Genomic DNA, 22,294 nt, shown 5'->3' with positions numbered 1-22,294 from the left:
TCCCGATACATCAATACAGTTCTGTATATTATATCACCACTAGTCGTTAAGGTAAGAATGAAGAGGAAAGGCAGAGTCAATAGCGAGCCGCACTCACTGTACAGTACAGTAAATAGGGACCTCTCGGTGCACAGCCACACCGCTTCCACCGGCCATGTTTGTTAGCCCTTTCCCCTGATTCTTTTTTCCTTCTTTTTTTTTTTTTTTTTTTCTCCCTCCTTCCCCCCAAGCCTAGAGACCAAAATAATCTTGCTAGGAACAGTCATAACAGGCAGAATTTCAAAGTGCAAGGAAGATGATAAGAATAGATTTCTACAAGTCCTGACCACGTGATTTGCGAAATAATTAATTCAGCACGTCCCTTAAGAAACACGGAGTCGTCATTAATCTGCCAAGCAAAGGACTCTATCAGACTTGAAAACTGAAGAGATCCCAAGAATATAATATACAAAGGGTGCCGTCCCTCTCCCTGCACACCTAGCTCTTGGGCAGCTGCTGAAAAAGAGACGCCCGGTACGTAAATATTTTTTACTTTTATTCCTCCTTATTTAAGCCTTAATGAACTCAGCTGTCAAACACTTGACAAATAGGGCACGCTGCTTCCTGATTTCCAGCGCGGCAGCGGCCGGGAACCGGACCGGGCGCAAGCGATGACCTTTGCTTCCCAGGGAGCGGGGGAAGAGGGCGAGCGCGGAGCGCCGCGGAGCAGGGAGCCTGATGGGCACAGCGCCTCCCGGAGCGGCGCCTCGGCCGCGGCCGCCTGCGCGGGGAGGCGCGGAGCGCCGCGGAGGAACAATGCGGCTGTCAGGGCAGCGCTGCCCGCTCCCAGCGGCGGGGAAAGGCCCTCGGCTCCCTCGCAAGCGGGGTCGTAAATTTTGCCGTGGGTCTGTGACAGCGGGGCCGGAGCCGGGGCCGGGCGCGCCTTCCCCCGCCGCCCGCACAAAGGCCGGCTCCTGCTCCTGCCCCGGCCCCGCCGCTCCTGCCCCGGCCCGAGCCGCATTCAGCCCCCGGAGCGGGCACGCCGGCTCGCAAGTCCCCGATCGATAGCTCGGACCGGGGAAAAATAGCATTTTTGTTTTTATACAAAGCCACTCACTACAAAGTCCATAGAATACGGACGAGTGTGAGATTTCTCTGTGAAATCCCAGTCAGCTGGAAATGCCTCCTGCAAACAGGATATTCTTTATTATCCCTTGCTGGAGTAATTTCTAAAAACCCTAGATTGTAGCTTTTTATTGCTTCCGTTTCGGTGGCAGGACAGAGACAAAGTTTCCTATGTTATGAATTATACATTCAAACAATAACACATTAATTCAATTATTCAAAAATGACAAATGTTTATGTGCTGCGGTAGTGACTAAGGAACAGATTCGCTACTTCACGAGAACTTCTACATTTTTATCAATGAAGTTTTATATTATCCTATTGGGCCGGGAAAGAAACCAAACTCCACCAAGACACGCAGTAAAATGGACCTGAACATAAATCGCAACCCTTTCATAGGAGCGTTTATTCTCGCATATAGCCCGGGCTATTTTATCAGTTTGACAATTGCCGGAGTTGTTGTTATAAATCATCATAAGTAATTCCTGAAAGGGTGCGAGGCTGCTGGGGGGCGGGCGGAGACTGTAAATCTTTCTGTTTTATTGCTCTATGAACATATGCTCCGATTGAAGAAGTCTTAGATCCTTTACTGGAGACAAATTCGCGCAAAGCTGGAGTCCCACCAGCCAAAGGATTAACAGTTCCTTAATACTTTTTCAGTCCCCTTTACGATATCTTAATTCTGGCGTTGGTGGCAAAGGTGCTCCTTTCTTTCAGCCGTCCTCCATTTTCACGTTAAATGTGCCTGTGTTTTCTTTTTCTTTCTATTTTCCTTCTTTTTCTTTTTCTTTTTCTTTTTCTTTTTCTTTTTCTTTTTCTTTTTCTTTTTCTTTTTCTTTTTCTTTTTTCTTTTTCACTAGACTCTGAAAAGGCACCAAAGGGCTGTGAGGTTTTCTCCGGGGGGTTCCGAACTGCCCTCCAAAAAAGGCGTTTTCTTCTGAATCCTCTTCGTGTTCTTTGCTCGTGTCCAGCTTTTCTCCTACCACTTTTGTGTAGGAAGCCAAAGACCTCTCCGTCATCCAAAATGTCTAAGCAGCGGCCAGAATTATGTTCGGCTTTGTGTGCATGTACACAAGTATGCAGAACACGCTGTGCGTGTAGGGGTTCTGTATGTACACACAGACACGCGAGCGCGGGGGGCTCGGCAAAACTACCCAGACACCAAAATATATGGCTGACTGAAAAGGATATAAAGAACCATTGCCTCTTACTTGAGGCGAGATTTAAGTGCATCGTTTCGAAGAAATATAGGATTATAAATCCGAAGCCATACACAATAATTTACATTGAACTTATGTTTCCATCACTGGACTCCAATCTTTTTATAACTGGTTTGCAAAGTCAGGAAAAGCAATGTAATTTAGATAAATGTTACAATGCACTTACGGTTAGTATTGTAAGGTAATACGTTACTGTCACATCCCCATGCTTTGGATGGTAATGAAATCATAGCAGATGTTAGATTAGGTGTGGTGTATTTATAGCTACAGATATGTTACAAAAAATCAAACAGAGAAGCTAATACATATATATTTTTTTTCTTTTGCCTAACCGGTGTTGTTGGGGAGCTTTGTGGGCGCACATGACAGATATACACAGGGTTTACTCCATGTCTCTTCATACACACGGAGCAGGGAGGCAGGCTCAGGGCAGACACACACACGCACAAATGTCGGGAGGGTTTTTTCCCCCAGCGTTTGTTTAGCCTCCAGACAGGGGTAGCCCCCGCTGCCCCGCATCTTCCCGGTCCGGAGAAGGAGAGAGCAAAAAGTCGCGCACGCCAGTGGGCCCCGGCGCCTGTCCGCCAGAGCAGCGTGGCTGCGGAGCTGCCCCCGGCACAGGCTCCCGGCCGCAGCTGGCTCCAAATACCTCCTCTGTCTCCGCTGGGAATTGCTGCGCGCTGGGATCATCCCGCGGAATTCACCTTTTCCCGCTGCTCCGCCGGCCCCGCGGGGCGCGTAAGTGCGGGGGCCGCGGTGCGGAGCGGAGCGGGCTGGGCCGGGCAGCGCGGGCGGGCGGCAGCGCTCGGGGCCGCGGGCCGCCCCACGGGGCCCGGCGCGGCTGCCCCGCTGCGCGGGGGCGCGGGGAGCGCCAGCCCCGGCCCCGGCGCGCTGCTCGGCGATCACGTGGGCCAATATGCCTGTATTTTAAGGCAGTGCCTATATTTCTGATTATAAAGGGATTTCTCCTGCTCGCCCCCAAAATTCATCAATGGCCGCACGATTTAAAACCAAAACAAAACAAGAGCCGGCCAATTGCTGTCGTTGGTTCCAGGAGGCTGATGGCTAAAGGGTTGTGTGTTGATTTTTTTTTTTTTTAAGTCCAACAAATTCCGATTTCCACTCGCTTTCTTTTATTGGTAGTTGAGCCTGAGCCTGTTTTCGATCTATCGGGAATTCTGGTGTATGGAAATATTTGTAAAACCGCAAGATCAGGTTTAGGAGAGTTTTGTCTGCAGACAAAGGGTGAAGGATATATTCTAAGAACTGCAAGCGCAGATCCTGAAAAGTGAGGAACCCAGGTTTATGATAAATTGATACACAGGTAAGCAACTGCATGACAAAATGGGACGTTTAACCGCAGGGGCTGTATTATCTCCTTTGCTCAGAGACGGTCTGGAATTTGTTTGCAATCTCTGCCCATAGTGGCTGCAAATGTATGGAGTGGTCTCCACCTACTTGAACGTTTTAAGCTGTATCTTCTCTTTATTATGTTCTTTAAATAAAAAGTGAACTCATTTCCAAAAGCTAGGGGAACACGTTTAACCCTATCCTTTCCCCAATTTTCGGTGGAAGGGAATTACAAATAAGCAAACAAACGAGGGAGAGAACTTTGCTAGATGCTCCCATTGCCAAAGTGAGATTGAGCATCACGTTAATGCGTTGCCGTGGTTAGCCGGGCAGGGGGTAGCCGTGTTGATTTGTAAAGGGCGATTTAAAATAGGCTCATCGGTAATGTAGCCCCTACATAGGATCTCTCAAATGTTCGTGCCAAGTGTCTTCCCGAACCTTTTTCCCTGGCAGCGCATTCGTGTTCCTTAGTGGCTGTTGTGTTCCTTCCGCAGTTGTTTTAGCACTGCTGTTACCAGTGTGCTCATGCCTTCGAGTTACACATGCGATTTGAAGCACGGCTTGATATTTATCTACCGAGAAGTTTCTTGCCCTGCATTTGTGTGGTTTGATCAATAAGGCGGTGGGAAGATGCCTGGGGGGGACCGATGCCTCTCTGGGCGGACTGGGGGTCTGGAAGCGGCCACACAGCCTCCTCCCAGACACAACTCAGCTCCCGCTTGGGCTGCTGCAACCAGCCCCGCTCTCCCAGGAACGCCTGTTTCTACTGACTGTGCCTTGCCTGGAGCCCGGCTGAACTCTCGGTTATGGCTGCTGTAAAGCCCAGCGTTGTGCTGTGGAGCAAGAGCGTGTGTAAGGTTGGAACGGACCCTGCCCTCCCCGAGTCACCCGGGCGAGTCCCCGGCGGGGGTCGGAGTGCCTCGAAGGAAATAGGGTGGGAGGCCAGGGGAGAAGGAGAAAGTTAGGGTGTTTATTTATTTATTTATTTATTTATTTATTATTTTCTGTTGCGTGTTGCTCTGCTCGATCAGAAGTTAAAAGCACTGAACATTTTTCTTAGCTGTATGCCTCCAAGCTGCTGGCCTGCCAAGTTAGTCAGCTGAATCCAATTACTGCAAGCAGCATTTCATTTGGCTCGATGGAAGCACTCACTTATAACTTCACCTAAAATTTCAATAATACCTATATTGGTCCCACGACTGAATAATTCTAAAGATTTCCCTGGGTTCAGCTCTGGGAACGTCTTCTCCGAGCGCTGGGAGACGAGCACAACCCCAGCGTGCCCAGACTCCTCTCTCCACAGTACAAACTTTGGGGGTTATTCCTGTGGTCGTGGAAGTCTTGGTATTTGGCCAAGCTCTGGCTAAATAAAGCATATCTAGAGCTAGAAGGCTATCGCTTGTGAGGCTGAGGAGCTGCTTCGGAAAGGGATGAGAAGTCGATAATTAATTAGGCACAAAATGAAAACTTACCGTGTTAATCAACAGCGGCTAACAATGACTCGGTTTGCAATATTATGATCTCTCCGCTCAGGGGCTAAGGTGCAACCCACTTTAGGTTGCCTTCATACACCGTGTAAAGTGCTATTTCTAATGAATTCTCTTTAAAAAAAATAAAGCACTTAAAGTTGACGTACGCCCACGTGAATACATTATATAAGACGTTACCGGGACAGGCCTGGGCCAGGAACCTGAGCGAGCATCATGTGTAATCATGAAGCTCCACTTCCCTAATTCCAGTTTGCCAGCATAAATTAAGGTGATTTGGAAGGGGAATGTGGCATCCTACTGAGTTTGGTTAGGGAGAGAGAAGACTTGGTGGAAAGTTGTAAGATCTGTTGTGTTGTGAGCTATCGGAGGCGCTTCCGTTGGTTGTTCATTAAGTGGTGAGTTATTGCTATACGAGCCAAAGGTCATTTCAAAGGCTTATGGTGGCTAGATATCGTCTTTATAATGACCTGGGCTTCTTTGTGGGGGATTTTCTAGCACTCTTAAGTTCTTAAAGTCCTGAATCGACACATCGCACAGACAAAGGCAAAATACTAATTCCGAGACGCAAATGCTTGCAGCGCATTTTCAATGCTGGGACTTCTTCGCTTATCTTTCTCTTGGTTTTATTCGGTATCTGGGGGGAGAAATGGAGAGAGACCCGCGCTAGCTCTGTTTCCGCGGAACTCCTCGCGGGCCGTGGGTGCGGGCGACGGGAGAGCTGCTTGCGACCCTCGAAGGTGCCCGCAGCTGCCCCGCAAAGGCGCTCCCTTTCCCCGTGCGCTGCCGGGCTGGCTGCTCGGGAAGGCAGGCATGGGTGATCGGGAAGGCAGGCATGGGTGCTGGGGAAGGCAGGCGTGGGTGCTGGGGAAGGCAGGCGTGGGTGCTGGGGAAGGCAGGCATGGGTGCGCGGGGCCCGTCGCAGCGGCTGCCGCAGGCCGCCCTGCCCGGCTCCCACCCGCAACCGGAGAATTTTGCACGTTTGTTTGCTCCCCGCCTCTCTCAAAGCTCTATTAATAAATGAAGAGAAACATCTACCCTTTGTCTGGTAAAAGATCTGACGCGGACGGAAAGACACGGTGAGGGGCTGCGGACGAGATGTGCATTTATTAACAAAGTCCTAAGGAAGAAAGTCCAAAACAAAGCAGTTTCCGCTGAGAGTTATCACTTCTGTTGCAGGTCCGTGCCCACGGATTATCCAAAGGAACCTGAAGATCCTACTCACACAATTAAAGTCAAAAATCAAGAAAAAACGTAAGTTTGGTGAGTTCTCTACATTTCCTTTTCCATCCATCTCTCTCTTTCCCTATCGCGACAGGCCCGTCGCAGGGAGCGCAGCCCGGCCCTGCCCCGGCCCGTGCCCGCCGAGCGGGGAGAGCTGCTCGGTGGAACCCGGGAGGCGGCGGCACCCCGGGCGCGTCCCGCACGTCAGATAAGGAGCGGCCCGCAGAGAGCCCGCTGGAAGCCGCCCCTGTGCCGCGAAGCCGGGTCCGGCTGTGGAGCAGCCAAGGCCCGGACCCAGCCGCGGGGAGCGGGCGGCTCCATAGCTGCTTTGAGAGGCCCCACGGCGGCCACCGCTCCGTGTCCCGCAGGGCCCGTTCGCGCTCCCCAGAGCTCCCAGAGACGGGACGTGCCCGCAGCCCCAGCGGTGGGTGCCCGGCTGCCCTGCTTGCGGCCGGGCCCGGCGGCGGCCCCGGCGCTTTCCTTATATACAGGGCTGCCCCGGGCCGGCGGCCGGGAAACGTGCCGAGCGGGGGATTCTTTTGCCGGGCTCCCTCCTACGCGCCGGCTGCTTTGCACTTCTGAAAGTGCCGGGGCTTGGGAAGTGTTTTCCTTTTCATTCCTGGCCGGAGCGTTTACTGCCACGGCGCTAGCAGTCATAAATTTTGCTACAACCGCAATGACAGGTGCATTGATATGCACCCTGAGAGCTCCGGCTGCTTTAATAACCGCTTCGCTGGCCGCTCTCACCGCCTCTTATTTATTCGGTATCATATTAGATATTGATCCGAAGCAGAATTAAGTGTAGTGGAAGTTTTAGTAGAGAACTGCTTAATATGAAAGTGTCGGAGGAGAGCGGCGGGCAGCGGCGGGCCGTGTCAGCCCGGGCCAGCCTGGGCCAGCCGGGGACGCCGGGGCTCGCAGCTGCTCTCCGGGTACAGCCCTGAGAGGCTCGGCATCCCGCAAAGGCACTGGAACCAGTGGCAGGACAAAAAGTCCCATTATCGTGTGCGACACCTAACAGTTCAGATGAGGTTAACCTTTCTGGAGAGGAAGAAGGGAAATCTGAAACACAGACATGGATACTTTGCAGTTTCCTACCCTCGGTGCCTCCAAACCCACCTCCCACGGCTCGGCCTCACCATTTGGATGTCACTTTTTTTTTTTTTTTTTTTTTTTTTTTTTTTTTCCCTGTAGGCTCTTTCTGGCCAAACCACCAAGTGTTGAGCCCTTGCTTTGGTGTTACCTATAAAAACATCACCCCGGGCCTTTCACTCGTGGAAAATCAAACCCTGGATAGGTCTCCCTCTCCCTCTTTCTCTCCCTCTCTCTCTTTTTAAGATCTAAAGATGAGCCACCAAACAGTTGAGCATTGTCCATATGATTTATGGCCCATAGCCTCCTTTTTAGGTTCAAGCAGAGTTCACAAGCAGTTGGTATTTCAGAAAAGAAATAAGGCTTTTAACAGCTTAACAGCAATATTCTTTCTTAAGATTCTGTGTATTCTTTTGGGAACTATATTTCACAAGGCATATAAAAGCCTACGCTTAAGGCAGTGTTGTGCTAACAAAAGTCCTCAGTCCACACCGGTCCCGAAAATGTAGATGACGGAAGTGGGAAAAGAGAGACAGAGTTATTTGGACAAAAATACGTCCAAGACTCGTCAAGATTATCACATCATTATTAAAACTCATTTTTATCTCCACCGTCCATTTCTGCAGACTTTTTAAACAAAAATTTTCCAGGAGAGAAAAACAGTTCCCGTTCTGTCAGCTACACAGATCATCTCAAGCTTTTGTTTAGGAAAGAAAAGGACCCCGGCGGTCTGTGACACGGGATAAACCGCCGAGAGCGGCCGTGAATCGCAGCTCGCTGAGGTTATTTTCACTTACACAGATGTGTTTCCCGGTGAATTTTAGAGAACAGATCAACGATACTTGGCGAGACCAATGATACTTGCGAGAGAAGGAAGAGTACTCTCCTAATATTGCATAAGTATAGGCAGAAGAACTATAATTGTCGGGCATCTTTCAAAGATTTCTAGCTACTTTTCTCTGGTATGTTAGTAGGCTTAAATCGTGCAGAAATAAAAGGAAGTCTCAAGATATGTTGATTTACAGACTTATATTGTCAGGTGAAGTATGTGCTAATTTACAAAATGACCAAAAGTGCCAGAGAAAACCCCTATCCCACAAGAAAAATAGGAGCAGGGAATATTAAAAAGCCGCACCAAAACTGCAGAACAGTTTCCATCTTGTACTAAGCGCAGAGAAGTTTTGGGAGCAGCAAGGAGAAAGGTATCAGCACCCTGCCTCAAAACATCTGCCCTAAGGGGACCGTGCGCTTTCGGCGGGAGCAGCCCCATGTGGCAGCCGGGGGGCGGGGAGGGGAGAGCCGTAAGTTTGCAGGCCGAAAAAAAGAAAAGGACCCTCTAAAAATTATCTCAAATGTCTCAGGTTCTTTCTAGAGGGTACAAATAAAAGGGACGAGAAACGTTGGGTGAGGGAATTTAATTCATCACAGAATTAAAATAGGGGAGCTGACCTGCGATTTCCTTTATAGTGCAAAGTAAAGGGAGTGAATGGCGCCGGTTATACTTTAACTCTGGAGGAATCCGGGGAAAGAAGCAGGGCGGGTTTACAAAGGGGACGGGGTTTTTCTGCCTCTGCCCGGCCGCAGCCCGGGCTCCATCCATCATGTCAGCCGCGCAGGGCCGTGCGCACGCGTGCCGGGCGGGGGGCGCCATGCTCTCGGCCGGAGTGGGCCGCTGGCTCTTTGGGGACACCACCAGCACAGTTGTCACTGAGAGCCCGTGCCTACAACCCGATCCTGCCAAACTCGAGCTGGAACAGGCCAAAGGCAAAACAAAGCAAATAAAACATCCCCCCAAATGCTTCAAAAGCTGGCCTGTAAGATGTCCCGCCAGTGTGCTCCGTTCCTCCCGCACCATGGCTCTCGGGTGGCTCTTTCCCTGCAGTGGCTCGGGTCTTTCCCTGGTGTTCTCTGCCCTCGCGTGGTGTGGCCCAGTTTGCCCTGACTCCTGCCTGGTGACCCTGATCCTACCCTTTTGTCTCTTGGTCCTTCTTTGGGTCCCCTGCTCCTTGCTTGATGCCTCCCAGCCCTCCCCTGCATGGGAGGCCGAGGCCGAGGGTGCCGGGATGCGGGGGACGCCGGGACCGGCCCGTGCCAGCCGCTACCAGCCGGTTCCCCCCTCTAAAAGTCTCTTTTGTGTCCCTGCTGTTTCCCTGCCCAGGTGGCTGCGAGTGGCCCGGGCCGAGGACGTGAGGCGCGGGGCGGCGGTCAATGTTATTTGAGCGGGGGCCGCGGGCCTCGGCGATCGCAGAGCAGAGGATGCAGAAAGCCGCCTACTACGACAACGCGGGGCTCTTCGGGGGCTACACCTACAGCAAGGCCGACGCCTACCCCTACGGCGCGGCCCACCAGCCCTACGGCCAGGCCGGCCTGGACGGCGAGTACCCCGGCTCCGCCTGCTCCGTGCAGGGCTCGGCGCCCGGCCGCGCTCCGGCCCATAAGGGCAGCGAGCTGAGCGGGAGCTGCATGCGGCCGGGCGGGGGCGGCCCCGGGGGCAGCCAGCCCCCAGGGATCGGCGAGCATCAGCCCCCGGCCCTGCCGCCCTCCTCCCCGCCTAACCCCCCTCCCAGTGTGCCCCCTCCGAAAAAAGCCAAGGGGGGCCCCAACTCCTCGGGCTCGGCCAGCGCCACCCTCAGCAAGCAGATATTTCCTTGGATGAAGGAGTCCCGGCAGAACTCCAAGCAGAAAAGCACCTGCGCCCCCCCAGGTAGCCCAAAACCCCCGCCCCGATCCACTGTTCTCCCGGGGAGCAGGGCTGAGTCTCTCGGGCTGAGCTCCGGCTCAGGGCCTTGTCTGCTGCTCCTGTAGCTGCCATCGCCCTCTTATCCCCCCACCGCACCCCACTGAAGGGTCCCAGCCCTGCCGGGCGCTGCAGGTGGGACAGGCTGGGGGCGGGGTGCTGGGGACGCCTGGTCGGTGTCTCTGGGGGGAGGCAGCCGCAGGAGGGTGGGTATCGGGCAGGGAGGAGGGAGAGGCTGCCCCTGGGCCCTCTGCACCCCCTCCCCGGGGCCGACAGAGCGAGAGGGTATAGCAGGTTTCCGAGGAACCCTGGGAGGAAGGGGGGCTGTCTTTCGTGGGGGGAAACCAATGTCTCCTTGTGTCTCTTCCCCGCAGGAGAGAGCTGCGAGGACAAGAGCCCCCCCGGGCCGGCCTCCAAGAGGGTGCGAACAGCCTACACCAGCGCGCAGCTGGTGGAGCTGGAGAAGGAGTTCCACTTCAATCGCTACCTGTGCCGGCCGCGCCGCGTGGAGATGGCCAACCTCCTGAACCTGACCGAGCGGCAGATCAAGATCTGGTTCCAGAACCGCCGGATGAAGTACAAAAAGGACCAAAAAGCCAAAGGCATCATGCACTCCCCCGTCGGACAGTCCCCAGACCGCAGCCCCCCTCTAAGCGGCCCAAACCACGTCGGCTACTCCAGCCAGCTCCCCGGCGTCAACAGCCTGAGCTACGACGCGCCCTCGCCCACCTCGTTCGCCAAGTCGCAGCAGAGCATGTACGGGCTGGCCGCCTACACGGCGCCGCTCAGCAGCTGCCTGCCGCAGCAGAAGCGCTACGCGGGCGCGGAGTACGACCCCCACCCCATGCAGAGCAGCGGCGGCGGCGGCTTCGCCAACCCCAGCCTGCAGGGCAGCCCCGTCTACGTGGGGGGCAACTTCGTGGACTCCATGCCGGCCTCGGGCCCCATGTTCAACCTGGGGCACCTGCAGCACCCCTCCTCCGCCAGCGTGGACTACAGCTGCGCCGCCCAGATCCCCGGCGGCCACCACCACGGACCTTGCGACCCCCACCCCACCTACACGGACCTTTCCTCTCACCACACCTCTCAGGGACGGATGCAGGAGGCGCCCAAGCTCACGCATCTGTAGCGGGGCGGCGGCCAGCGGGCCCCGCTCCCCTCTCCATTACCTCACTTTTCTGACGGGACAGTGTTACTGTGCTCTCGAGTGCCAACAGTATTAGTGGATTTGTCTCCCTTAGCAGCTCCCTTCTTTCTTCCGCAGCCCCGAGTAGGTCCGTGAGCAGGAGCCTTTCTCTTAGAGCTGTTTTAAGCATGACAGTGCAATATACTGCCAACCGAGGGACTGATAAGCTGGTAATGATGTACTTGAAGGTAAGTCTTAGAGATGCTGTAGTGTTAGCAGCGCGTCATGCTGAGGTGTTTTAGACCAGTCGTGAGCCGTCGGAACTTGCCCGCGCGTAAGCTTATTTCAGAGAAGTTAATTTATGAGTTCTTCCGTAACGTAAGGATCGCATTGGACTAAATGATATGTATTTATTATTTTAAGCGAGACATTTTTTGTATCACTGATTATTTATCCTCGTCTTAATGTATTTATGTGGGTATTTGTAGAGTTTCTTCACCAATACTTCGGGAGAGGGATTCAGGTCCGTGGTGACTTACATTTCACCTATTTAGTATAATCGGTCTGAGCTAGTTGAGAGAGTAGTCTTGAACAGTTGTAACAGTGGCTGGTGTTTGTAGTTTATGTAAGGATTAATTAAGACAGCAAGTCGTAAATCATTAATAGAGTAAAACAAGCTGTGGCATCACACAAAGAGCCGTTACACTTAAAAAAAAAAATGAAAGTATTTTTAAAGTATTTATTTCTAATCGGCTGGCCCCACTCGAGCGCCTCGGTGGCTTGGCCGGCAGCTGGCTCGGCCGCGTGAAGCCACCTTCAGAAGGAGGCGCAGCCGCTTTGAGGAGGCGATCTACAAAGAGGGGCTCTTGGCCATCTTGTTTCAGATCAAATCCTGCATATAAAAACCTCGGTGAGGTTAACATTTATTTATTGGCTGGGTATGTGTCGCGCATATTATTTCGGTGGGCTGTTTTATTTTATTTTTTTTTCTTTTTTTTTTTTTTTTTTTAATTACACTCTGGCTATCCAAAATAGAAAAGGAATTAGAAGCTTAGAAGGCAAAAAAATTAGAAACCCTCTGATAGTGCTAATTTCATTAGCGTCTCCATAGCAATCGCGCAGCAGCTGCCACCTCCTTTGTTATTTTTATACTGTTGTCTTTTACTAACCATAAATCAATTTTTAGACATCTTTGGAAGGCCGAGCTTTTCCTCTTGGTTTGTTTGGTTTTTTTTCATAAATATAAACTTTGAAAGAAAATTGACAATCAGATACACGCAGCCGGAGGGAGACGCTGAGACGGGGCGCGGGCAGGGCCCGGGCGGTGCCGCCGCGCTCCCCGGTGCCCGGCAAGGACAGTCCCGGCCTGACCGCCGCAGGGGGCACCGCCACCTCCCTGACACCAACAGGACAGCTAACGCGGGGAAGAAAAAATTAAAGTGACGAGAAGATACAAAAATAGGAAAAAGAAAGGGAACGGTGCTCTGAAGCCTCGTGTTGCCTCCTCTCTAGTTACACGGCTGTATTGAACTCGCTGGATTTACAGAGATATTTCTTTTGTAAACGCTGTGATTAAAGTCTCTTCCTGACAGTACATATTGCTCTGAGAAGACTATTCTTGTCTCTTTCTAAAAGTGTTGGGTTAAATATTAATCCAAACTTCTATATTCCCCACCAAAGCGTCTGATGCATCGCTTTCCAGTTTGACAAAGACTGCAGCTCCTACTCTATCCTCTAATGACAGACCTGGCACTCCTATTGTAAGAAATATTTTGCCACCTCTCATCCTGGTCAATACAGACAAGTTTTCTTTTATTTATTCTTCTTTTCTTTCCCATCCCTGCTTTCTTCCTCGCCATTTGTTATTTTTGTTCAGCTGAGCACTAATGATTCAAAATATTACTTAGGGTTTTGTTTTCCCCTCTGTGAGATTTCAACAATGCTGTGCTACAGTGAAAAGTGTATCTTTTGTTAAATTCCACTTTTAACTAAGCAAATTTGGATATATGTGTTACAGATCTGTAAACAAAACAGAACAGAGTAAACTTCTTTGTTTGGAGACATATTTTAACCCTTTTAAGCCCTAAAATTGTATTCTATGGAAGTTTTCACACAAATTGTTTTTTAGAAGCACCACCCAGGAGTAAATAAAACATACAAACAACACAAAAAGTAATGCTAGACACCACTTGTGGTTTATACTTCTGTAATTTCCCATAAATATATACATATATTTGTCTCTCCAAAACTTTCTGCAATCAGTGTGCCCACAAACAAAATTCCCCATGTAGGTTTTTGTGTGTTCTTGAAACACAATATATTTTGCATCACCTGCTTCTCTCTGTGAAACAGCAAGGCACCACCATTTCAGTAGGACACCCAGTGCCCTTCTCCCTTTTGCTTTGTGCTCTGTAGGCTGAGAGTCAGTGTCTGCCTCGACTTAGACTATTAGTCCTTCATTAAATCTGGTGAAAAAGAAAAGGCTGTTTAGAGATCTGGGGAAGGCAGGGAGCTCAGAGGAGCCCTGACCACAAACACGGTGTTACTGAGGCCCACTGCCCTGAATTGCTTTCATGTTGCAGGAAGACAGCGGCCATGGTTTCCAGGGGGGAGGAGGAGGAGCTTGTGTGAGGGAGAATCTTCTTGTAAATAAACTCACTTTCTTCTCCGTGACTCTGGCAGAGGTGTCTCCTTTGTAATGCAATAGAAGTCCATGATGATAACCTAATTATTAGAAGTAATGTAACTTTAGCAAGATTGCTGGCATTTTTACAATGTTTGTACAAGCATCAGCAATCTAGAGGAGAGATACACTTTGGCACAAGCCAGACTTTTTCTTGGCCCATCATTTAAAACCCATAAATTATAAACAAACCCCTCTTACACTCATCAGGAGCTCAGCTCCTTTGCAAGAGCATCTGATGTGATGAACTCCAGTCACCTATTTGAAACACAGCTAGTCAGCAAGGCCAGGCCTGGGGCTGATCTTACCTTTGCCTTTCTTTACAAATAGGAGGCACAGCACCCCTTCCTCTCCTTCCCTGCTCCCTCCATCCGCTCCAGACCCATAAAAGGGTCAGTGAGCCAAGCCCTCTAAATGCTGGCAGTGATGTTGCAGTATTTGGGATAGGCAGCTGCTGACAGCACTGGTTGAGAGGTGTCAGGGGTGCACGGAGCTTCAGTGAGGCCATGCAAGTTATTCTGTTCAGATCAGTGGAGTTTGGGTCTCCACTTTCTGGTTTGGCCTTTACAGTAACTCACCATTCAATGGCAGTTTCCCCAGTGCAAAAGGAGCTGAGGCTTTGTGTTATCTCCATGCAGTCGGTGTAGGGCTGAGCCACCCCTTTGCATCCTGTTTCTTTTTGAGGGAGGGCCCATCACCCATCAGTGTCCAACTGTGCATAGCCTGGTTAGCAGCACCAGGGCAGGGGACCCTACACAGGCACAGCCAGGGGCTTCCAGGGATGCCGCAGTTTTGTAGGTGCCACTTGTGTTTGGCTGGGAAAACAAAGCCAAATGCCTCCCGCTCCATTAGCAAGAGTTTCCTGAGCAGGCACTGCAGGCTCCCAGCCCTGCTCCATGGGCAGGCCAGGGAAGGACTCAGGGACACCCCCGTGGCTTCCACTATGAGACCACACCAGGGTCACCTGGGGCTGCAGGCAACCTTATCCAAAGATGAAGAGGATGCAGCTGGCTGCACACCCAGGAGGCAAGGACATGCAGGGAGGAGGCTGGCTAAATAAGAGGGAGTCCACCAACATCAACTAGAAGTCCCCTGACTTTCTTGAGGGCCAGCTGGGCCTTTTGGGCTCCATGGCAAAAAGCCTGAAGGCAGGATCCACCACTGGGGTGTCTGCACCCCTCCAGCCCCATGGGAAGCCCTTTGGAATAGCCTGCAGGGACATCCAGGCACTAAAAGAACAACCTGCCAGGGGAAAAAACAGGGTAAAGGGGATGGGGCTGCTGGTCTACCAGTGGGAGGGTGCCTTGCTGATAACTGTCAGCTGAGGAGAGAGGAAAGGAGCTGCAGGTTGTGATGCCATCCTCCTACATGCCAGCCTGCTGTGCGTGCCACGCACCATGGCAGCCTGGCAAAGTCACAGTGTGCTGCACGGTGGGCAGCCCAGGTGCCCAGCACTGCACTGCAAACCTGCCAGGGAACACAGGCAGGAGCTGGGTGGGCAGCACACAGGGGCTGGTGCTGCCAGGGCAGTGAGGGCCGTGCTGGTGTCTGGGTGTCATGTGGTGTTGTACACTGATGAACAACATACCTCTGCTTTTAAAAGGTGCAAGGTAAGCTGGGCCAGAGCTCTGCTGGCTGCAGTCACTTTCCAGGGACTGAAAGGCAAGTTAATCCCTGAATGGGCAATGCCTGTCTGCTCCCACGTGAGAGGTAGCAGTGGGTACCCCGTGGTGCTTGCTTGGAGTGGGGCTGTCAGGGGGTGACAGGGCTGGCTCTGTTAAGGGTCAGCAATCACACCCAGAGCACTTTTTACTCGACAGTGGCTCCTCCTACTTCTGCTTGGACCTGAGCCAGCTGTGATCAGAGCAGAAACCCCATCCAACAGAATGCAGTCCCAGAGCTTGAGAGCCATCGAGTAACAGGGCAGGACTGAACCCCTTGGGTCACATAGGCTAAGATACAAAATGGGACTCAGTGAGGAACCTGTGCCTGCACATTCCTAAGCCTCTGCAGATGCTGCTCAGGAGCAGAGGTGAGTCTTTGTCTCTCTTTTTGGAGTCCAGGGTTCTGAAGCTTTCAGAATGTTCTGGGATGAATTACAGAAAGGCTCAGCTTCAATGACAATAAGCACAAAGCAGAGTGAAAACAGCAAGGAATTTGTACTAGACAGGATGGACATCTTCCAGGTAAAAATACTCACAAATGTAGGATTTGAACACTTCGTTTATTTTTACATGCAGTTTTTCTTACAACAACTGAAGGTAGGCAATCCCATGCTGAGTGAGGTACACAGACTCAATCTTTCCTCTAAGAAACATTTTAGGATCTTTGGGAGCCAGAAAGGCAAGAGAAGACAGAAATCTTGACTGCAAACTCATTGACACCCATTTTGCAGACATTTTGCATGGCTTACCTTGACTCTGGGTTATCAATATGTGTAATATTTCTGTCCCAAAAAATTCACAGCCATGGGACTGGAAACAGGGCTTTACATGGCAAGGGGCCAGCATGGAATCACCCTTCAGAGCAAATCTTTACAGAAGAAGGGATAGACTATCCTCTTCTCTGTGTTCATATAGAGGATCTTTGTTGTTAATCTCACATACTGGGAGAACACAGGTTCCTTTCCCAGGGGTCACCTGGGAAAGAGGAACTTGTGGCAGGGAAACATGGATGGCAGAGGGAAACACCCTTTCCTGAGGGTTGATGTACCTGCCTGTGCTAGTGCAGGAGCTGAGGATGGCTCCCCTGGAGTGCCAGAACAACTCCCCATCTCTGCTCTGGAGTCTCTGTTCATCCCTGGGTTTATTCACATTTTACAAAATAAACTCCCAAGAGCTTCCCCTCCTTCTGTAACAGCCTTTCTCACAGGAGCCTTTGGTGGTTTGTTTGTGCTAACAGGGCCACTGCTTAAATGCCCAGTGTTTGCTTATCTGCCCTCAGGATGCCCACCCACACCCTTGCTGTCCCCACACCATGGATGTACATCCCCCCTAGCACCGAGAACCAGCTGTGCCCAGCTGGCAGGGCTGCAGCAGAGGGGCTGGTGTCTGCAACCAACAGGACTCAGGGCTCTTTGGCTGGACTTTCTCCTGCATCTCCTTGGTTCCACAAGGGCTTTCTCAGGCTTTGTAGAGGCCCACATACTTCCAGAAACATGATGACACAAGGACTCATTTGGTCCATTTTTGTTATATAAGTTTTTGCCCCAGCAGCTCCCCTGTCTCACCATCACTTGACTACTCACACAGGCATCCCTGAACCTCCCAGCAATTCTCCAGTTGTCTCTGATAGCATCATGTTCTTCACATTCTTTCCCTCCCCCACTTTTCTTCTTCCTTCTTTTGGCTTCCAATGAGTCCTTCATCTTTTCCATTAGACTCCTTGTAAAAAAACATCTTCAGTCACTCTGTTATCTGTCACTGGAAGTTAACTTTTAAAGTCTGAACACTGAAATTCCTGCATGTAGAAAAAGCTCTCCCTCTAAAGCCAGAGTATCAACAAGAGATGTTTTTCCTGTATTTAGCCACTGATTTCTGCTTTTGTCACCCTTGAACAGTCCTGCCAAAACAAACAGGTAATGAACAGGAAACTGGTAACAGCATCCAGCTGGGTAAATGGAAAGATCGTATGTTGGTGTGAACACCGACAGCTTTTCTAGCATTTAGACCAGTCTTAGGTGTAATTAAACCAGTTACATTCTGCAAACACAAGACCCAAGTAAAGCAGCAGCCCTGTTCTGAAGCCAATTTTCTTTCCTTCCCTGCAGGCAGGAATTTTTACAGCAGGGGAGACTGAAGAGCACAGATGCTCTGCTGCATGGACAGCCATTCTCTGTTAAAGAGAAAACCTGGTGTTCCCAGGCTTCTGATTTTTCAGAAGACAACATTTTCCAAACTGCTCTGATTGCCATGGGAGTGCTGAGAAAGTTTGCATCATCCAGAGTTTAACCCCTTCCTCCAAGTGTATTTAATTTAAACTGTTCTTCTATTTTTTTCTTCTAATTCTTCTCGCACCCTCTGAAAATGGAAATTTAGGTGATACCCCATTATTAGAGTATAAAGGCAGCACAGCCCATCAGAGTGAACAAGTCTGTGCCAGGAGAACACTGAGTGTCAGGACTCTGAGATTTCAATGCCTGCTGTGTCTGTAGACTCGAAGTTCAAGCACCCTTAAGACATAATCTGTACACAGCCAGCCTTTGCTCTGCAATAGTTGGTTTGTAGTAGATGAACAACATTAGCTGGGGAGAAAGTGGGGCTGATAGGAGGTCATGTCACTGATCAGAGTCCCTGTGCCGGGAAATGCTCCTGTACCTCTGCAGGATGTGCATGCCTGTCCTAGCAATGTGTCCTCTCAGGGCCCCTGCAGGAAAAACCCAACAGATCTGCTCTGAATTCATCAGCTGGGCATAATGGTGGAGCTGAGCTGCAGAGCACAAATCTCCATGGGAAAGAGTTGATATTGAGTCAGTGAAATGGTCTGATTATGTCTCCCCATTATATCCCTTTCCTGTCACCAGTCTGGCCCTCTGAAATCCACAGGAGATCCAGTGGAATGTTTCCCTCTCTGGGGATTCTGGCTGCCTTCATGAGGCTGGCATCATGCTTGGTCCTTGCAAAATTTGTGGCCTCTTCCTGACCACAACAAATGGCACTTTTGCCAAGGGCTTGTGGAACTCCTTGAGCTGTTGAGTGGAAGGCACTAGATGATGGATGAAGGTATATAGATTTCATGCTTTTATTTAGAAATAAAAAATATTTTTAAATAAAGTACAACCCTTGCATTTGCCAGCTGACTCCACATCCACCTAGTAAGAATTAGAAGGTTGCAAATCTAAGTCAAAGCAGCATGATGTAGCCCTTCGTGTTCCTTTTATGTCCAGTCCCAAGTCACGACAGCCCAGGTGTGCTCTGCCCAGCACACCCTTCTGAACTGCACTGACACACTGTTATCAGCTGAGATGAAACCGATTATTACCCAAGTCAAACATCAGCGTGGCTCACACTGGATGGTCAAATGTCACTTGGAGACGTTTAGGGAAAGATGATCATGTCGGGAGTCCAGATTTCACCTCCTTCATCTTGCTGCTGTTTCCTGCCATTCTGGGGGATTGAAAACCAAGAGAGAGTTGGACGATTTGGCTGGGTAGAGCGACTTGGTGAACACTCAGTAAACAATGCTGAATCGCCAAGGGAAAAATAGAAGTCCATTAACGGTGTGAGCCTGTTAACGGTGAGGAGATTCATTTTTGAGAGGCTGCAGAGCACTTATCGGATGGAACGAGACCATTAAGTGCCATGAGGTGCAGCAGCACCTCCGCGGGGTGTGCCGGGGTGTGCCGGCTGGGCTCCCGTGGGAGCCCCCGGAGTCTGGCCGGCTGCAGGGCAAGGGAGAGCGCAGACGGGCGCCCGGATAGCGGGAAAGCGCCAGCTCGCTCACCTTCCAAACTCTCGGCAAACGTCCCAAGTGTGCGGAGACTCCGTCGAGCCAAGGGGAGCGATCTGTCCCGGGGTAATCCCGGTGCGGCACGGCAGGATTGCCCACCTGCAGCCCCGCTCCAGCCCCGCTCCAGCCCGATCAGCCGGCCGGGGCAGGGGAGCTGGGGACGCCCGGGACCCCCGGCTCGGGCTCGCCCCTCCGGGCTCCCATTGGCCGCGGGGCGGGACGTGCCCCGCTCCAGGGCCTATATTAGGGCAATATTGCCCCGGCTGGCCGCGGTGCTGCCACGTGGGCCATGGAGCTGGGGTACTTCGCTCTCGCCTTTCCGCCGGGGCTGTGCCGCGGTGCCCCGCAGGCCCCGTACCCCCAGCGAGGGGACGGCGCCTTCCTGGCGGTGGGCACCACGGCCAGCGCCGCGTCCCCCCCGCAGGCGCCGGGCTACGCGGCCGCTGCCCCCGCGGGGCTGGGCTCCGGCTGCCGCCCGTCGCGGGGAGCCGGACCGCCGGCCTACGCCTCGTCCATCCTCGCCGGGAGAGGCCGCTCCCGGGACCCCGAGCGCCCCTGCCCTTGCCTGGGCGCGGGCGGCGGGGAGCTCCGGCACCTCCCGCCCGGCCCCGGGGCCGCGCCCGCCCGCCCGGCTCCCGCGGCGGCCCCGGCGGCGCTCCGCACCTTCGAGTGGATGCGAGCGAAGCGGAGCCCGCCCGGCAGAAGTGAGTGGGGCGGCGGGTGCGGGCGGGGGCTGCTCCCATCCCGGCTCCCCTCTGCCCTTCTCCTGCCTCCACCCCCTGCCTCTGTCCCCGCTGAAGCGCGGTGTTTTTCGGCGTTGCAGGCGGCGCGGCGCCGTGCAGGGGGGAAGCTCCCGCCTGCTCCGCACGCACCAGCTTCAGCACCCGGCAGCTCACGGAGCTGGAGAAGGAGTTCCACTTCAGCCGGTACCTGTCGCGGGCCCGCCGCCTCGAGGTGGCCCGCTCGCTGCGCCTCCGCGACGCCCAGGTGAAGGTCTGGTTCCAGAACCGCCGCATGAAGCAGAAGAAGCGGGAGCGGGAGGCGCTGGCTGCCCCCGCCGCTGTCCCGGGCGGCCCCGCCTGAGGCCCCGCGGGGACGTCGGGGCTGGGCTGGAAGCGGCGGCTGGGGACACCGGTTGTGCCTTCACACGGGACCCCGGTTGTGCTGTTCCGCTGCTTTTTCTGTTGGAACTTTATGTACAGTTTTATTTATGAGGCTTCAGGGAAAACCGGCGGCCCGGAGCGCCGCTGCCCGGTGTCGGAGCGGGCCGAGGCAGCGGGAGGGTGTACTCGGGAGTTAGCGGAGAGCGCCGCTCCCCAAGGCAGTGCAGCGAGCGGCTCTGCCAGCTCCCCCGGGTTCGGGCGGAGGTGGGTGCGTGCCCCATGCTCCCGAGCCGTTCTCCGTTTTGCATTTAAAAAAGACAGATCCATGCGCTCAGGCAGAGTTGGTACAGAAGGGGAGAAACCCCGAGAAGGCAGAGAAGGGGAGAACAGGGAAACTTCCTCTTACTGAAAGGGTCAGGGATGGTCATGGCATGAATCCAAGATCCCCTTTTGAAAGAAGTGTCCTTGTCTGCTGCCCTGCCCTTTGCTAAATTGCTGCAAAATAGAAGCTGGTTTTGCTTGTATTCATTCATTCATTCATTCATTCATTCATTCATTCATTCCCATTTATTTTCCTGATGTGACTGATATAGTAAAAAATCTGTTTTTGACAGAAAAAACTGCGAGGTAAAATGTAGAAAGAAATAAAGCCTTAAGAGGAGCACTTCTTCCCATTTGAACTGCAGAGGTGCTGGGATTTCCCTTGCAGAGGCTCTGGGCAGCCCAGGACTGGCCAGTGGCCACTCTGCTAACTCCCAGCTCCCCTCACATGTCCGCAGACAAAATAAAGCCTCCTACAGCACCTAGGGCCAGAATCAGTTCATTTAGCCCTCTCAGTCTTCATTGTATCCCATAGTTAAAAAATTGCATCATTATAAATCTGTTTGCAACAAATCTCACCACATGCAAACCTCAAAACCTGTTGAAGCTCAGAAAGATGCTTGAGTTTGACCAAAGACTAATGCTGGCAAAAGGGAAGAGGATTCCTGGGTCTTTTGCTTGGATAGCTGCACAAAAGAGACTGGCAATGTTCCCACAGATAAAATAACAATGTCAAAGTGGACAAAGGAACCGAGCTTAGACTTTTTTCCCATTTCTGCGTGGGAAAGCAAAACAGCAATGTGGAGAGGAATGACATCTGGATTTATGTGAAGGTGATTTTATTTATTTGTGGACAGGACTTTTATTTTGGACAAGCCTCTTTCTGCCCTGGATTTCTGCTGAGTGTTGGACTTTGGGGTGAAAACCCAGTTGTGGGACTAGGGGAGATAGACTTCAAGGAGATGTGGAGTGCACTGGGTCCCTGTCTGGAAGCCAGCCCCAGACACCAACAACTATTTGTCTTTGTTGGATGCTTACTGGGTAAAATGAGCACAGTGGGAAGATGAAGATGGATGTCTCAAGTCAAAAAGCCTGCAACGAAGAAGATTCTTACTTTCTGTAATACTTTCCATCCCCTCAGGTGCCCTTCTGCTTAAGACTTTCTTGTGAAGATTCTGCTGAGGGACTGGGAAGCCACTGCTGATGGAAGCTCCAGCAGAGTGGTGGGAACCTTGGGAAACTACTCCCCAAAGCTGGGCAGGCAAGTTATGATGATGTTGTGGCAACAAGTCCACAGCTAAATGGGGCCAGGAGCCTCCTTGGCAAGGAGATGGATGTTCCCCACAGTGAACATCCAAAGGAAGGGACTTCCCAGGACAGAAGGGTTGTCACACATCAT

At 52.1% G+C, this 22,294-nt stretch overlaps 2 protein-coding genes across 3 annotated transcripts in view; both read left to right on the top strand.

Moving 5' to 3' along the window:
• Nucleotides 1–11,343, top strand: part of HOXD3 (homeobox D3) — a 28,945-nt gene extending 17,602 nt beyond the window's left edge. Inside the window, exons 2-4 of one of the 2 annotated variants that reach the window (XM_058809398.1) lie at nt 6,341–6,424; nt 9,636–10,181; nt 10,589–11,343. In XM_058809398.1, coding sequence (XP_058665381.1) covers nt 9,686–10,181; nt 10,589–11,343 — 1,251 coding nt within the window. In that variant the 5' untranslated portion in view covers nt 6,341–6,424; nt 9,636–9,685. Of the gene's footprint in view, nt 1–6,340; nt 6,425–9,635; nt 10,182–10,588 lie in introns of those variants that run through there. The other variant, XM_058809399.1, reaches the window with a different exon arrangement.
• Nucleotides 11,344–19,760: 8,417 nt separating this feature from the next.
• On the top strand, nt 19,761–20,554 carry LOC131560776 (homeobox protein Hox-B1-like). Its single transcript, XM_058809726.1, has 3 exons — nt 19,761–20,062; nt 20,108–20,179; nt 20,314–20,554. Exons 1-3 carry the CDS (start codon nt 19,761–19,763, stop codon nt 20,552–20,554), a joined length of 615 nt encoding a protein of 204 aa, XP_058665709.1.
• Nucleotides 20,555–22,294: the final 1,740 nt, after the last annotated feature.

This window comes from Ammospiza caudacuta, chromosome 8, assembly GCF_027887145.1.
Source record: "Ammospiza caudacuta isolate bAmmCau1 chromosome 8, bAmmCau1.pri, whole genome shotgun sequence".
Classification (NCBI taxonomy): domain Eukaryota; kingdom Metazoa; phylum Chordata; class Aves; order Passeriformes; family Passerellidae; genus Ammospiza; species Ammospiza caudacuta.
The sequence above is the reverse complement of the archived record's forward strand: the minus strand, read 5'-3'. Positions and strand labels throughout refer to the sequence as shown.